General features: G+C 43.3%; 1 protein-coding gene across 3 annotated transcripts in view; it reads right to left on the bottom strand.

Moving 5' to 3' along the window:
* The window catches only part of MELK (maternal embryonic leucine zipper kinase), a 711420-nt gene that overhangs the window by 634886 nt on the left and 60506 nt on the right, over positions 1–16028 (bottom strand). For all 3 annotated transcript variants that reach the window (XM_069630471.1, XM_069630473.1, XM_069630472.1), the window contains exon 2: positions 7775–7848. In XM_069630471.1, the coding sequence (XP_069486572.1) occupies positions 7775–7848 (74 nt within the window). The remainder of the gene's footprint in view (positions 1–7774; positions 7849–16028) is intronic.

Raw genomic sequence — 16028 nt, 5'->3', positions numbered from 1 at the left:
CAGATCTGCTACCAGATGTGAGAATTATCGACCGATCAGTCTGATAAACTGTGACTGCAAAATACTGGCCAAGATCCTGGCTGTTCGGTTAAATAGGGTGGTTTCAACTCTGGTACATGAGAACCAAGTGGGTTTTGTCTCTGGCAGGGCAGTGGCGGACAACATGAGGCGCCTGCTATTGACCATTGAGAAAGGGCATAATCAACCAATTGCCAGTGCGGTCATTTCCCTGGATGCTGAAAAGGCATTTGATCGTGTTGAATGGAACTTTTTATTTGCATGCTTGGGGAAGATGAAATTTGGGCAAGATTTCCAGCGATGGGTTAAGTTGTTATATACCAACCCTTCTGCAAGTGTGCTGACGAATGGCCTTATTTCCGATCCGTTTGAGCTTCATCGTGGTACAAGGCAGGGTTGCCCTCTTTCACCTCTCCTTTTTATTATATCTATGGAACCTCTAGCAGTGAGCTTAAGGGCGGATGTACGCCTTCAACCGGTAATTGGAAATGGTCGGAATAATTTGGTTTGGTTATATGCTGATGATTTGTTGATTGCCCTTCAAGACCCGGCTGTTGGTATTTCTTATTTGATGCAAGACATTCATTCCTTCTCCGTGATATCAGGATATAAGATTAACTGGAGTAAATCCGAGATCCTTCCAATCAATGGGTTGTGTCAACGAAATACATGTGTTCAATTTCAATTCAGGTGGTGTGCTGAAAAGTTGAAATATCTGGGCATATGGATTGGAGCAGACAGTGAAGTTACCTGCCATTAACTTTGCTCGGATTCTTCCGACCCTAAAATCAGATTTGATGAGGTGGAGTCTTTTGAAGTTATCGACATGGGGCAGAATCAACTGTTTGAAGATGAACCTGGCTCCTCGGATAAAATTACTTCCTGAGCATGCTCCCCATTAAGATACCAGGAAACATCTTTAAGGAGGTCAATAGGATTATGCAGAACTTTATTTGGAATGGGAAGCCTCCGAGACTTGCAATCTGGAAACTTCAACTCCCATTGAAATTGGGGGGAATGAATTTGCCTAATTTCTCAGACTACCATTTATCCTTTTCCACTCGACATTTGTGCAAAGTTATTGACTCTGGAGATGTACAGTCTGAGCATTTTGACCTCTTATCTTGGGAATGCAGTGCTGTATCCCAATTAGACCCGAGAGCTCTGCTAACCACTCGAAGGAATAAATCAAGAAAAATCAGCGCCCTTACTTCTTTCTTACAAGACTGCTGGTGTGAACTCTCAATCCGTATGAGTGCAGATCCATATTTACATCCAGATGCCTCCATATGGAATAATCCAGCCTTGAAGTATCAGGGCAAAACACTGTTTTGGACGGAATGGTTTGTGGCTGGTATCAAATACATTGGAGATTTGTTTGATGGGGAGAACTGGTTAACGTTCACTCAGCTTGGCCAGAGGTGTGATATGACGGAATGCTCATCTGCCGAATATCGAAAGTTGAAGATTATTATTTCGGCTTGTATTGAGGTGCCACAATTGACTGTTCAGAGTCCAGCCTGGGCAGCTATAACTGTATGCCTCAGTGCATCTCACCCTGCTTCTACCATGTATAGTATAATAAAAGCTACCTCGGAAAGGTGATCCGAGATTACCTGCTCTGTGGGCGGAGGAATTGGGGGAAGATGTGAACTTCAGATGTTGGCGAAGGTGCTGTGAGAACACTCGTTTGGTGAGCTTGGATTGGTCCCTCAGAGCTTCTCAAACGAAGTTGTTGTTTAGGGCCTATTGGACGCCGGAGAAACTATTCAGGAGACAACTTTTAGACAACAATCTTTGCTGGAAATGTAAATGTTCTAGAGGATCTCTGAGTCACTTGATTTGGTCCGGTCCTAAAACGATGCAGTTCTGGAAAAAGGTATGTGAGAGATTAAGCTTGGTCTTAAACATTGCAATCCCCATGAATGCCTCATTATTGATTTTAGGCGATGATTCTCTTCTGGAGGAAATTGACTTTGGAAAGAAAGTTTGGCTGCTACGTGCATGTATGGTTGCTAAAAAAATTCATTTTGAGGTCCTGGAAATCGAGTAATTCTTTCAACATTGATGATTGGGTGGAGGAGCTTCTTACAATTTCGACATATGAAAGAGCTATTTACAAACTCACTGATGACATTGACAAGTTTTGGGACATTTGGGGCTGCTTTCTTGATGCCTATGAGTAAAGCAGAACTTTGATCTGGGACAATATATACATATCCTTGTACACTATTGTGTTGTATGACATCTATAGGATGTGCATTGGTTGTTTTATTATTGAATTTGTTGTATGGTTCATGCAATTAGTATTCTTGGTCCTTATTTCCTGCATTTGCTATCTTTTTTCCTTTCACTTTCCTTCCTTTTCTTTTTCATCAACCGGTTCTATTTTTAGTACATTGATGATTATTTTTAAATTGGTTGTGATATGTTGCTTATTTACATTGAATTGATTGGCTGTGTGTTTATTGGATTATTCATGTTCATGTTTATTTATGTAAAAATAAAAATTGTAAACACAAAATATGCTGAGCTACTTCAACCCTATTTGATTGTTATGTATGACGCTGCTCTGCTACAGGAGTGCTACCAGAGTCCACCACAACCACCCTTGTGACTATACTGTTTAAACCAAACAAAGATCCCAGCAAAATGTGCACCTTACAGGTCTCTAATACAGATAATAAATTATTGGTGTGGTTCTTAGCAGCCACTGTTAACTTACATGTCAGCATTGGTTCTTCCAGATCAAGCAGGATTTAGCCCTGGTAGATCTACAAACAACTTGCAAAGGCCATTTACTGTGATACACGATATCAACTTTATTGCGGCGTAAGCCATAGAAGTTGCATGAAAATCAGACAAACAAATGGTTATGCATGTGGCTTACAATACTGGTAAGGACGGAAAGGAAATGACACTTAAAGTAATAATAAAAATGTTTTTAAATAGGATAGTTAATAAAAACCATTAGAACCAAAGCTAAAACGCCAATTCGCCCAGGATCATCGATTTCACAATTCAATAATAAGTGGAAAAAAGGGCATTCCTCCATTTGGAAATCCTCAGACAAACTTTAAAATAAAAACGAATGCAGCCAAATAGCTGCGTTTTTACAAAAACCCCCGGCAGTTTCAATTTGCTGAAAACCAGCCTGATTTAACAGCGGGACTAAATATTTACCTCCAAGGTAGTTGTAGCGTTTGCAGAGGAGTAAACAATTGATAGAAGCTACTTGCAGGATGTGAAATATATATATATACACATACATACATACATACACACGTACCAAGTTTCACATGCTGCCACCAAGGAATGCCGAGAGAACACCGCCCGTTTAATATTCCCTTTGCTTTAGTAGTCATTGCTTCAGGTTCAGGAGTTGACCAAAGGTTACCAAGATTTAACTTTAGCAACCAGGTGTTAACATACAGATTTGTATGATCGAATTTGTAGTCTGTCTTTGACTCGTGTCTTGGTCATAATTGTTCCTCCAATTAGGTTTTTACAGTTAGTTCTTTTCAATCCTTTAAGATTGGGGTGGGGGAGTGAACCATCTAGTAACTGCTTTCTTGATGGGATGAGGCGTTTTCCCAAGGCAGATGGCATCCACTGTTTCTGCAATCCATGTCTGGATCAGGTTTGCTTTTCCGTCTGGGTTTGCTTTTCCGTCTAGGTCTGTCTCATCCAATGATATGGCCATTGATTTTGTGTCTTGTTCTAGGTTACTGTACTTTATGGTTTTCCAGTTTCTTTTCCAAATTGGTGGGTATTTTTATTTTTAAATTGCCTCTAATGTTTTTTTCTGGAATCACTGGATACCGAATAGGACGTCAATTCCCTCATTGCATAGTAGGTCTTGGATCTCGGTTGCGTGTTTGGACATAGATCTGACGCCGATTAGGTTGCAGTGTTGTTTCCTCTTTGTATGCCATCGTTTTGTTCCGATTTTCATGTTTGGGTGGTTTTGTTGGTGGTTATCCTAGTCATCTTTGGGTTGTTGAGTGTTCAGTTATTCTTGTTCGTCACTGAATAGTTTGGTTTCAAATTGGGTTCATGGCCATGTCGGACTCCTCTTCAGTATCAGGATGGTGTTGGCAGTTCGGTTTGGTGATGTATAGAGTGACGGTGCAACTTCTCATGCTTCATTGTTTCTCCCTTTTTCCTAAGGTGGCCTGCTATCCTGCTGTTGTGTATGGGCCTCTGTTCTGTTTATCCGGTTGTTGCGAGGTATGGTTTAAGGTAGAGCGATTTTAGTCTCGTTTTCGGGGTGGCCCTTATTCCTCCGATGGTCGTGGCTGTGCATTCTGATGATGTTCTGGAGTTTGTCGGGGTAGGTGTCTGTTGTAGTTTCCCTTTGGATATCCTTTGTTGCTTTATCTCGTGTTTTCCAATTCTCTGATGTGGCATGGTCTTGTCTTCTGGTATTTTACAGGTTGACTCACTGTTGCGATTGGCTTCCCGGGATCAGGTGTTACAGGGACGTAGTTTATTCTGAGTTTGTCAACCTTTTGGTTGTCCGCCTTGTTAGTTTTGGGTTGGGTTCAGTGGTGGTTTACTTGTGAGTTTTCTTTTCCGTGGGTACAGTAGGGGGTGTTGAGTGGTAGAGTCGGGACAGTGGCTTATTCTATATACCGGGTACAGGGGTGAGGGTGACATTTGAAAAGCTTTTTCAGATCCATTGAGCGACTAGGGATATACACCTTCTGAAATATGATAGAAGAATGGATATTAATTACGTGGTACCAGTTGAAGGGACGAGGAGAGCAACGCAGTCACCAAGCTACTGCATTATAGCTTTAAGTGCTAGGGGATAGTTGGCCATGCTATCCAGGTGAACCCGCAATATCCTAGCTGGCTCAATATCTGGTACAACCACCCGAGTATATAAAGCTGGCATAATCCCTATATAAAATAATAAAAAAGTGTGGCAAGGGAGACTAAACCTAGGTCAAAGGGGGCTGCGTCATTGGAGATCGTCCCATCTCATTCCCAGTGGAGAATAGCTTGCATGCATGTTATCAATGAATAATAGATCAGCTCACTTTATACTACACTTCTTTACACTTTTAAGTATCATCTTGATAGATTCACGCACTGTAACGGATGCTCTCAAGACCTGGCAGATTTTATGCATGTGGTGTGGGAGTGTACTTCTAGATGCAGGTTCTGGGCCCAAATTATATCTATAGATGGGATGTTATCGCATTGGCTACCAGAGGATCCTGGGACATGGCTTTTGGCCATCTGGTTGGAAGCAGAGAGGCAAAAAGATTGCCGGTATGGCTTCTATTACGGCCCACTCTAATTGCTAAGGCGTGGGGGTATAGGAGGGGACAACGGGAACCTGGTTTTCAGGAATTGCTGGAGGGCATGAATGACTGGGGGCAGGGAAACAGCATACCCAGACACTACCGGGGCAGGCCTACAGACTTCTGAGGCCCTCTTGCCAGGGTACAAGGAGGGCACAGAAGATGGACCATCTAATGTGTTCGAGAACACTCTGCTGGATATCTATAGGGTGATTATGAGTAGCACATTACAGAATTGATCTATATTTTGGCGTGCAGCGCAAAGGGGAGGTCCTTAGGGGGAGAAGGGCAAACTGGAGGATGGCTATGGGGGTACACATTACGACTATGTAAAATGTGAATACTGCATATTTTATTGGTTATATGCATTATGCAACATTGAAAAAACTAAGTAAATTTGGTCTTGCAAATTTTGAAATGTGCACATGGTTTTAAGATAACGAATTGATTCCCGGATGCAAGCAGTGAACTCCAACAAAAGTACATCATTGAATACTCACAACAGTACAACAGGTGCTTGTTTGAGAATAACGTATGCTGTACCGCAAAACTATATTTGGAAAGCAATCTCAAAGAAATGCTTATACATAAACAAAACAGATGGTTTAGAACTGTGCATAGAGTGCCAGCATGTTTATCAAATAAATATATAAAGCAATGCACCAATTACTACACCACCAATGCTTAAGGTGGGGTTGAAGCAGACGCCCGCTGTGAATTCTGCATATTATTTTATTTGTATCGCGCTCATACAAAAGTGTTTCATAGTGCAACAAGGGAGGGGAACAGGGGAGAACAAAAAGATCTTACTAAGCCCATTGACATTGAGAACGCGCAAGTGCATCGGTACAGATACAGACCCCAGTGCAAGGGGTGGCCCAGAGGCAGTGCGGGAGTGCATAAATACTAAACTAATTTTCTTGATAGGTTGATTAACTCAACTGTTTGCTGGAATGGTGGCACAACATCAAGAAAAGAAATAAACTGGACACATCTGACATGTTTTACCCACAAGCAAGTTCTTCTTAACAATAGGACAATATTGCAATGCACTGCTTTTGGTGGTACTTTATTCATCACAAGAGGGAGGATGGTTTAAATTGCACAGAAACACCAGAAATCCGCAAGACTTCTGGATAAATAGGAGTATGGAGAAAATGTGCAAGCTGACAAAGTGGAGCAAATTAAACTTGGTGACAAAATAGTGAAACCATTTGTCAAAATATGGAAATAAAATTACAATTGCATTATTAATTAGCCGGCTAGAAGGGTGGATTTTATTAGTCTCTGCTACCGCCCCTTTTCTAGGAAGGTACTCATATTGTGGTAATTTTGGAACAATTCATATTAAATCTTTCATTTAACCAATTATGTACACATGGGCAATGTATATAGTAGTTTCTACTTTTGGGGTTATTTAAAGTCTTTGAATAGTTTTTTTGAAATTCTGCTTTTTTTTAAATCAATTTAACGTGCCATTGTCTGCATAAATCAACCACGAGAGATGGTTGAACAATCAGTTGGAATTTAAAAGCCATTACCCAGATCAATCGTCCATAACTACTCACCCTACACTTTATACGGCTGCAGTGAAACCCCTGCTAGGCCATTCATCTACTACTATCCTTCTGCCACCCACACCACCCTGAACATCTCAAAACATCTTGGGATAATGGACTTTGCCAACACAACATTAAAGAATGTGCATTTTGACAGTAGCAAGAATACAAATACCAAACAGTGCACCATAACACAGGCAGTACACTGGGAAGCTGTAGGCGACGTGCTCGCCTTGGAAGCAAGACGACATGGAGCCACACAGGTTCGATCTGCGGATCCGCGCTTCGAAACCTCTGGGTATTAAGCGTGTTATAAATAACCTATCATATCATTGGAGGGAGGTGGCAGGCAAGAGGTGACTCATTTAGAAAAAAAGGAAGACAAGCCAGCAAAATTACGATTCTGCCAGCACAGATGCCACTTCTTCGAAATTATCAACTCCACGATTGATAAAAATATCTACTCACATCCATGGTCTTTAGAAATTAACACATGGATCAGTACTCCCACACAGCTGGGTGGAAGCCTGCCAGCAGGAACGCTTGGTGGTGGGCAAATACCATGCAAAGGATTGCGCTACAAAATCACTCGCATTTGAACCAATTATTGACTACCCAAGATGAAGGGCTTCAACAATGTTCTCCCATACCAGCAAGAAGCAAGACATTTAATAAAGGAGAAGGCAGGCGGGTACACCCCACCACATTTCAACTGGTGCAGAATCAGTACACAATTAGGACGCTGATTTAGCTAGTTGTTCAACCCCACAATTTGCTTCACAGAAAGTTTGAAATCAAATTACTTCAAAGCATGGAGCTGCTTGCTAAAATGTAACATTTCAAAGTAATGGAAAGGGGCAACAAAGGGTTTCATGGCAATCTCACCTGTTCCAATGGTTTCATGCAAGTTATAATACTTGAGAAGCTCATCATAATCATCCACAGCCATGTTGACCAGCCTGCAGGGACAGAGGAATATTATTTTACATCGTTCACTTTACATGCTATAGTTACTAATTGCACAGCTTGTTAGAACGCACACTTCACTCCAATGGGCACATTCAAGCCGCCACTTGTATCAAACAGATTTCCTCCCTCCACAGTCAAGACTCATTTTACACGTAAACCAGCTACCACTTAGGCCTCCCAGCCCATGAGGAAGCTCAAAACCGGGGCTTTACCACCTCAGAGCTGGAGGTCTCCATCTTCCCCCTACCGGATCACTTAAGTGCATGCTCCACCGCGTCCCCCCCCCACCCCCTTTTCTTATCGCCCTCCCTCCCCCACTTACCTGTGCTTCTCTGTTGGGCCAGGATCACAATGTTCCCAGCACGTCACCAACCCGGCAATGGCTGCAATGGAAAGGGAGAAGGAATTCTGTATAGTCCTTTCTCCCCGTTCCATGGTGGCCATCTTCTCCATTTTGAAGCGCTGCTGCCATGGAAAGGTAGAAGGTACTACGTAGTCTAGTCTCCAGCTGCACGGCAGGCATTTTTTTTTTTTTAGAAGAGAAACCACGTTCCCTCTTAAAAAGTTCAGTATCCAGTACATCATGCCGGATACCAATATCAATTTTACCCTCACAGGAGGTGCCTTACCGGGCCTGGTAATGCAGCGGGCTAGTGGTAAAGCCATTGCTTTGCTCTGGCTTTTACCTGGACCAGTAATGCCCCACCCCCTGCTCAGGTAATATTGCTTAAATAAAACCTCCATTTACAATGCAAACAAGTCACAATAAAAGGTTATGTGGTCTTGTACCACGCACTGCTGCCAATGGTCTCTTGGCGCTCTGGCAGATCTGCAAGTTAAGGAGGGTTGGGAGGTGTTAGTGGGATTGAGAGGGTGAAAAGCAAGAGAGTTTTGATGTGCAGTTGGTAGCTTCAGTTGGGAAAAAAACTGTCACCGAGCGTTGGGGCCGTTTTGGTTGGTAGACATGTGGCGTTTGGATAGGATTGTGCCTGGGTGCTTTGTGTGTTCTTGCGTTTGGTTTCGCGTTGGGTGTTATGAAGTGTGTGCGGTAGAGGTAGGGTTATTTTAGTTTCAAGTTGGAGGGGGCATATTCAGAGTAGTGAATTTTTAGTACAGTTAAGTGGAACATTTCCTACCCCCAAAATCCATCTAAGTGTAACATATCTCCTACCCCGGAAATCTGTGTAAGTGCAGCACATTTACTACCCTCGACATACAGGTATAGAGCGGTGCCCTGCCCCTAATCACGTATTAAAAAGGTATTGAAGTGGTGGAGTTTTACTGGAGTACAGTAATGCTGTGCTCCCCACCTGGACCACCTTAACGTCTTTTGCTGTAGGTTGTTCCTCTGGGCGTTCAAGAGCAATCGGGGTAAACTGGGATGGGAGCTGCCCTTTGCCTATGGTCGGTACTCCCAAGTGTAGGGATGCCAGTCACATGGACCAACAGTGGCCCAATCCCCCACAGTCTGTGCAGGGATGGGGAAGGCTGGGAAGTCGATGAAAACAAACAAAAAGGAAGGCAGAGAAACAAGCACTGACCCGATGTGTTCCTAGAGCGCAAAAGGGGCCTCAGCCAGGCTGGTGCGGAGAGTAGCTTGGAGGGTCTGGGTTCCCGCCTGGTCACTTGGTCCACCAGCATCCCAATCCCCACAGATTTCAGGTTCCAGTAGCCTCCGATGAGGAATATATTATAGTGCGGCAGTCACCAAATCCATGGGAAACCAGAAAAATGAATTGCTACTAGCATTATGGATTGGGCTGAAATTTTAAAAACAGGAAGTTTGCCACACTCCCGACCCCTCAGTCTGGACATTTTGGGAAAAATCCATTACAAAACAAAAGTTTAAAAAATTAAACAATGTTTCGGCCTATTCCCCATTCATTTTCCCATACAGAAAAAGTCCATCTTTATCTTCAGTGCACAGCCAAAACCCCTGGACAGAATTGGACCAGATATAAAACTTGGGCATGAAGCATTGCCTCGATTTCCAGGTGGAGCCTGGGGTTATTTCGTCCAACAGTAAAAATAATGGACAGAGAAAGCGGTGCCCCTTCTCCCAAAATTATAGCTCTCCCTCACATGGTGCTAGCAGCAAAGCGGCTGATCGGCTTTTCAGAAATTAAAAAAGTAGTAATTTTTCCACAAAATTAGATTGCAAATAATTTAATTCCAATCCATCCAGCAAGTCCAAGTTATCAAAACAAAATGTTTGTCAGTGCCCCCCCCCCGCCCTCCGCAAACTGGAAATGTTGGTAAAAGTAAATAAATTTAAAGGTTAAGAAAAAACCAGTTTCGCAGTTTCAGCTCATTCATTTTCCCATAGAGGAAAAGTTCCTTTTTTTTCTTTTTTTAAACAGCCGTAGCCTATGAACTGCTGGGCAGATTAGGACCAAACAACTTGGGCACAAAGCGTGGCTAAATCCATCCAGTAGTTTATGGCATAGCAGGGGGTGAACCCTGCTCTTGAAAATATTTATATCAGCATCAATGCTTTTTAGAGCAGAGAGATAGAGCGAGGCACATTTTTGACTTGCTGGATGGTTTTAGGATGACATTTTAAAAACATTCAAGATCTCCATTAAACTGGACATTTTGGGAACGGTGTTATAAAATGAAAAAGTATGGGGGGGTACGCGGGTGCTCTAGAGCCCGAAAGAGATGTCCGACTCTGAAGCAGGCGAGAAACAGACCCCCATTGTGAGCATCCCTGCTCGCTGGAAAGACTGCTTGGAGATTCTGGCGGCTTCGGTAGCCCCCTGGGAAGTGATTGAGTAGATTGGGGCTCGCGACAGCCTCTAGGGGCCGAGACCTCCAGCTGGGGTTTAGAACCCGCATTCCTGCATTAGTGCACATCCAACGCGTGCCGTGGCTGGGCAGACCAGAGTGTTGGAGGCTGAAAGCCCCTGTTGGAAAGGTTGCCCGGGTCGCTGGGCATACTAGCGGCAGCAGATTGTATTTTCTGCTGCTTGGGCAATGCCCTGATCTGCGCGTGTGACCGCGCTCAATGAGGGACACGCTGGATGGCGACGCATGCAGCCTGCATGGAGGGACTGCTTCAGGGGCAGCTGGACCTGTTGGCTTGGAGAGTGACTCATGAGTTTGCCTGGGGAGCTGCAGTGCATAGCCGGGTGCTGATGACGTGCGCTTAAATGGTTCCCACCCCGCATGTAGGTACAGCCCATGTGTTGGGTGGAAGGTAAAACAAGAGGAGTACCTTCTTGGGGACTTTTGTGCTTGCAAGGACCTTCTCATGACATGTGTGGTTCATCTGGTACTTGGAAGTGAAGAAAGGGAACAGCTGTTTCTAGTGAGGACAGGTTGCCTGGACAAAATACACAAGGTGCAGTGGCAGTCTCAAGGGTGGTATCTGGCTCAATCCAGCTGCATGTGCATGAATGCAAGGTCTCTTTACAGTGGTGACTGACAACGGCAAGGCATGGTCGTGTCACACACCTTTTTCCTGCATAAGCTGCTACAAGGTAAAATGGCATCGGGGAAGTACAACAGGAAGAGCAGGGCTGAAGATAAATTTTGCTGCGGGGCAGACAGTCAGGAGAAACTGGCGGCACAAGACCCTGCAATGGCGGTGCTAGGAAGGATCGAGAAGTCCGTCACGGCTGAAGAACAAAATTTGATGCATTAAGTGCAAAAGTGGCCCAACTGGAGACTAGAACTGCCACTCTTGAACAAAAAACCCATGCACTGGACCAACAGTGTACCAAACAGAGGTACCTGGTTCAACAAATGAGGCGAAACCTGGCAATGGAGAACATTGGAATACCAGGAGAATGTGGCGGAGCCTAAACAACTGCAGATTATTAATCTCGCTGCTGGTGCGGAAGGGGACGACCCCATTGGTTTTGTTACAAGCTGGCTGCCTGAACGGCTAGACTTGGAGGTGGAGGACCCTATATATGTGGACAAAAGTTACAGAATCAAGTCCACTCTCTCCAACAGATCGTTCAACTCTCAATTGGTCAGACACTCATTGTCAAGCTTAGTGATGCATGACAGGGAAAGGATTTTGCAGGCGACATCAAATCTTTGGGGTTCCAGGAACACAGGATTCTCATCTTCCCCGATGTGCCATAGGCGACTGAAAAGCTCAATACCATAAATGAAGTCCTTTTTCAAACGCGGTGTGAAAGGGGGATTGCTTAGACCTGCTAGTGTTTCCTGGCACAAGAAAGAATACATCTTTTTTGATCCTGAGAGTTCTTAGAAGCTGTTCCTGCGAAGATAACATCCTGTCGGTGTCTTGGTCCCTCGGAGGCTCACATATATTATGTGAGAAACAAGGGCACGCTCATCCCTTGTGCAACGAGTGCTGGGGCACCTGACTTTCCATTTCCTCAGTGGCTATAGGAGTCTGAGACAATGTTTTGTTCAAGTGCTGAAGTGTGCTATGGGGAGCATCTTTGTGGACTCCAGGTTCATTGGGGACTGTTAGCGCGGACGCCATGGGTATCTAACTTATGCCTGGATTTTGGAAAGTGTCCTGGAAGACTGGCATGAAAAATGTTGTAGTTAGTCGCGAACGCTTGACTTAGACATTTATTGCAATCTTGAAGAGAGATTTCCCCCTATTTGAACGAGGACTACCAGGGTGACCCCAATGTGATATGGGGGGGTGACCCAACATGATGGGGTAGGACACAACATTGATCGTTTACTTGAGGTGGGGCCCATCCAAGTGGAGGGTTCTCTGCCACCCATTTGGTCTTGTTGAATGCAATTGCTATAGCTTTTTTTTTTTTTTTTTTTAACGAAAACGTTAAGAAAAAACACAGTTTCCAGCCTACTCCCATTCGTTTCCCATAGAGAAAGTGCAGTTTTTAAACAGCCGTAGAATGAAAACCACTTTGATAATTTGGACCAAATGGGTAACATGGGCACAAAGCGTTCACTTAATTTCCTTGACTGGTTTGGGTTAAATCCAAACAACAATTTCAAATATTTAGACAGAACGGGGTGCCTCTTGCTTCTTAAAATCTTTATCTGTCATGGTGCTCTGCAGTAGAGACTGAGCGTGGTTTATAAAACTTCCAGGAGGGATCTGGGGTTATTCCATCCATTAGTTAAAATATTTGACGGAGAAGGGGATGGCCCTAGTCCCAAAAATGCTTGAGTCTTTTCAGAAATTAAAAAAAACAGCTATTCTTTTTTGGTCAATGCAAGAGAACTGCGGTTATAATAAATAGGACCACGGTAAACCGAAAATTGGAAAATAAAATACCATTTGGAGGTGGAAAAGATGAAATGGCATCAGGCTGGAGGTGGAGGCGGCACAATGACACCATGTGAAATCGGGGAGTTTAAGGGGGCCTAGAGACCAAGTTCAGAACTAACGTTTTTACATTACCAGGGTTATCTGGTGAGATAACAACGGTTATCGAAAACTAGATCGGGAATGAAAGTGCATAAAACGAAAGGACATGTGTGGGGTGAGGGGGAATTCAGAAGAGGGCTAGAAAGGGGGGAAGATCACACAACCTAGTGGGTCTGAAAGAAACCAAAGGTCACGGCTAGTGGCCCGTAAAAAAAACAAAACTATGGTACAACAAGACCCTCGAAATTCACAGAAAAACGTTAAGGTGCAGTGAAGATGCAGATTGAACAACCAAACCCTTGAAATTCAGCTGATATTGGAAGTACCAGCTTAACTCCGCACGCTCCCGTTGCAAAGCTCATGAGCACATACATATTACAAGAGATGGGGTTCACAGTGACGTACAAAATGGCATGATGAGTGACAACAGGAACGGGCTGAGTTAAGCTGGTCACAATTTCCCACATCGGCTGATTTTCAAGGGTTTTGTTGCGTTAAATCTGCACCTTATTGTTTTTTCAGTGAATATAGATCATAGTCCACACAAAATGGGTCAGTCTTCGAAAACCCATGCTCAGGAAGGGTGAACTAAGCAAGTCAAATTAATGTATGCTAAGACAGACTGGCATAATATCTCAATACAAGAGCACAATAATGAAGCACCAGCACACAGGTGCTGTACGATATACAGAAACAAATTAGTATTCCAAAGATACCGGATATAAGACCCAGTTTTTAATGCTGAATATAATTTGTGTATCCTAAGATCGTGCCAACGGTTGTTTCACCTTCAAGAGCTATTTCAAGGCAAATCATTCATATTTTATCAGCATGCAAAATTTGAAATCGCCATTGGCTAGTGATAAGAAATGGAGTGCTGTGGGCATGTATGGAATTTGTGGCGAGTGACTTTTTATAGCTGGCTAGTAGCTTGCAAATTGAGGTTTACCCCGGTTATAGCATCAATGACATTTATTTGAACGTTCACATTCCTCAAATTCTAGGTCATCTATCTCAAATGCTTTTAGTAAAGGCAGCATAAAGAAAAAACGGAAAGTTGGTTGCAACAGCAGGGGAGTAGGGGACAGAACTGCTTTATAGAAGGAACCATATCACCACGTCATCATTATATATTGTTTGAAGTGTGTGATTTGTAAATATTTAAAGCGTACGGAAAAACACCCACACACGAAATACTTGTTAGCGGAAAGTTCCCAAAAACGAAAGCTGAAATTGAAAAAATTAGACCCACCATAACAGCTAGGCAGTAGAGGTAACATGCACAAAAAGTGACCATACCATCAGGGACATTAAAAGCACCCAGCCATTTGTCCCACTAAAGCAACGATCACAAGTCAGACTAATCAGATTTTACAGGCTCGGATCCCAATGGATATACCGGTAAGATAGCTCAGTGGGATGAGCGCTCGCAACTGTCAAGGCCAACTCAGCCCTTCAAACGAGGTTGATAAATATCAATTTCGGTTCAGATGATTAATATAAATATGTTCCATGTACAACTCTTAGGCGCAAAGGGCTATATGATTAACAAAACATAATATACACACACACAAGACAATGGATATAACGCATCAACACAATACATTTAAATAGATGCCCACACTTCATGTTTTTTCTAATACTTTTGACAAACTTCAGTGATGAACACTTCTTAGAACCATTTATAAAGTAAATCTTTTAGTTATGAGAAATTATAAAAACATTTCTTCCGTTATAGCCACTAAACAGAACACTTAATATGCAAAAAGACATTAATAAGCAGGCAGCCATCATTGTCACTTGCTCTCTATCTACTCATGATCAATCAATGATCTCAGGGGCACTCTAGCAACTACATACCTCATCAGATCTCACTAGGCACTCAGAATGATTTGCTGTTTATTCCCCCTCCACTTTCACAATGCGATATTAAAAAATGGGTCATACGCACTACTCCTTAGAAGGTAGAAAGAGAAATGGAGGCGGGAGCCCAAAAGCCTGAAGACTTCATAGTGCACAAAAAAAATGTAGAAAAGGAGTAGGTCCACACTTTTCAGATTTCAGAGGCCTCCAATTCCAGACAATAAAAAAGGGAGGTAGATTTCCCCCACCCCACATTGGTTTGCATGAAGGGAGCTTCCGGTCTGCTTCAGTCCTCCAGCGCTCTTCTGCCAGTCTTCAGGTCTGCTCACAGGCTCAGATCATCTCCCGTCCCAACCCTCTGGACCATAGAACTTGGGTGTCCCCTCTACCAATCAGAGCCAGCTGCAAAGGGATGCGGAGGTCACCTAGTCTGAAAATGAGCATTTAAAAGCAATAAGCTGCCGATTGCACCTGTCCTTTTCTACCAATCAGAGCATTAAAAGCAATAAGCCGTCACTCCGATAATGTCGTTCTGCACTGGAAGTGTTATAGTTCATCAATTCATTTTAGTTTCTTAAATAACTGCTAGCTCACGTTTCTTTACTGTTACGGGGATACCTGGCACTCTTAGCAGAAAGGCTGTAATGGGTCTTGTAGATCTTGTTTACACTTTTGTTCTTGCAGTCGGAGAGTTTGTTTAGAGATTTAAGCAGCTACAGCGTTCTGTTGTCAAGGACCCTTGGCACTCTTTCCGGAAAGTCAGAGCAGTGGACGGTTTAAAGAAAAAGACTATAGTGTTCCAGCTTAAAGACCACTGGCGCTCGTCCCACTTTCACACAGAAAACTGCTTTAATATCATTTTACCTTTGCTAAGGCAGAACTAACGTTCACTAAACATGAAAGCATTTGCATCGAGGCTGGATCTACGGCAAACAAATATGCTGCTTAAACATAGCATATGGATAGACAGAAAAT

Source organism: Ambystoma mexicanum, chromosome 6q (assembly GCF_040938575.1).
Source record: "Ambystoma mexicanum isolate Mex_15411 chromosome 6q, UKY_AmexF1_1, whole genome shotgun sequence".
In the NCBI taxonomy this organism is placed as follows: domain Eukaryota; kingdom Metazoa; phylum Chordata; class Amphibia; order Caudata; family Ambystomatidae; genus Ambystoma; species Ambystoma mexicanum.
Note: the sequence above shows the minus strand (reverse complement) of the source record. Positions and strands in the feature narration are given on the sequence as shown.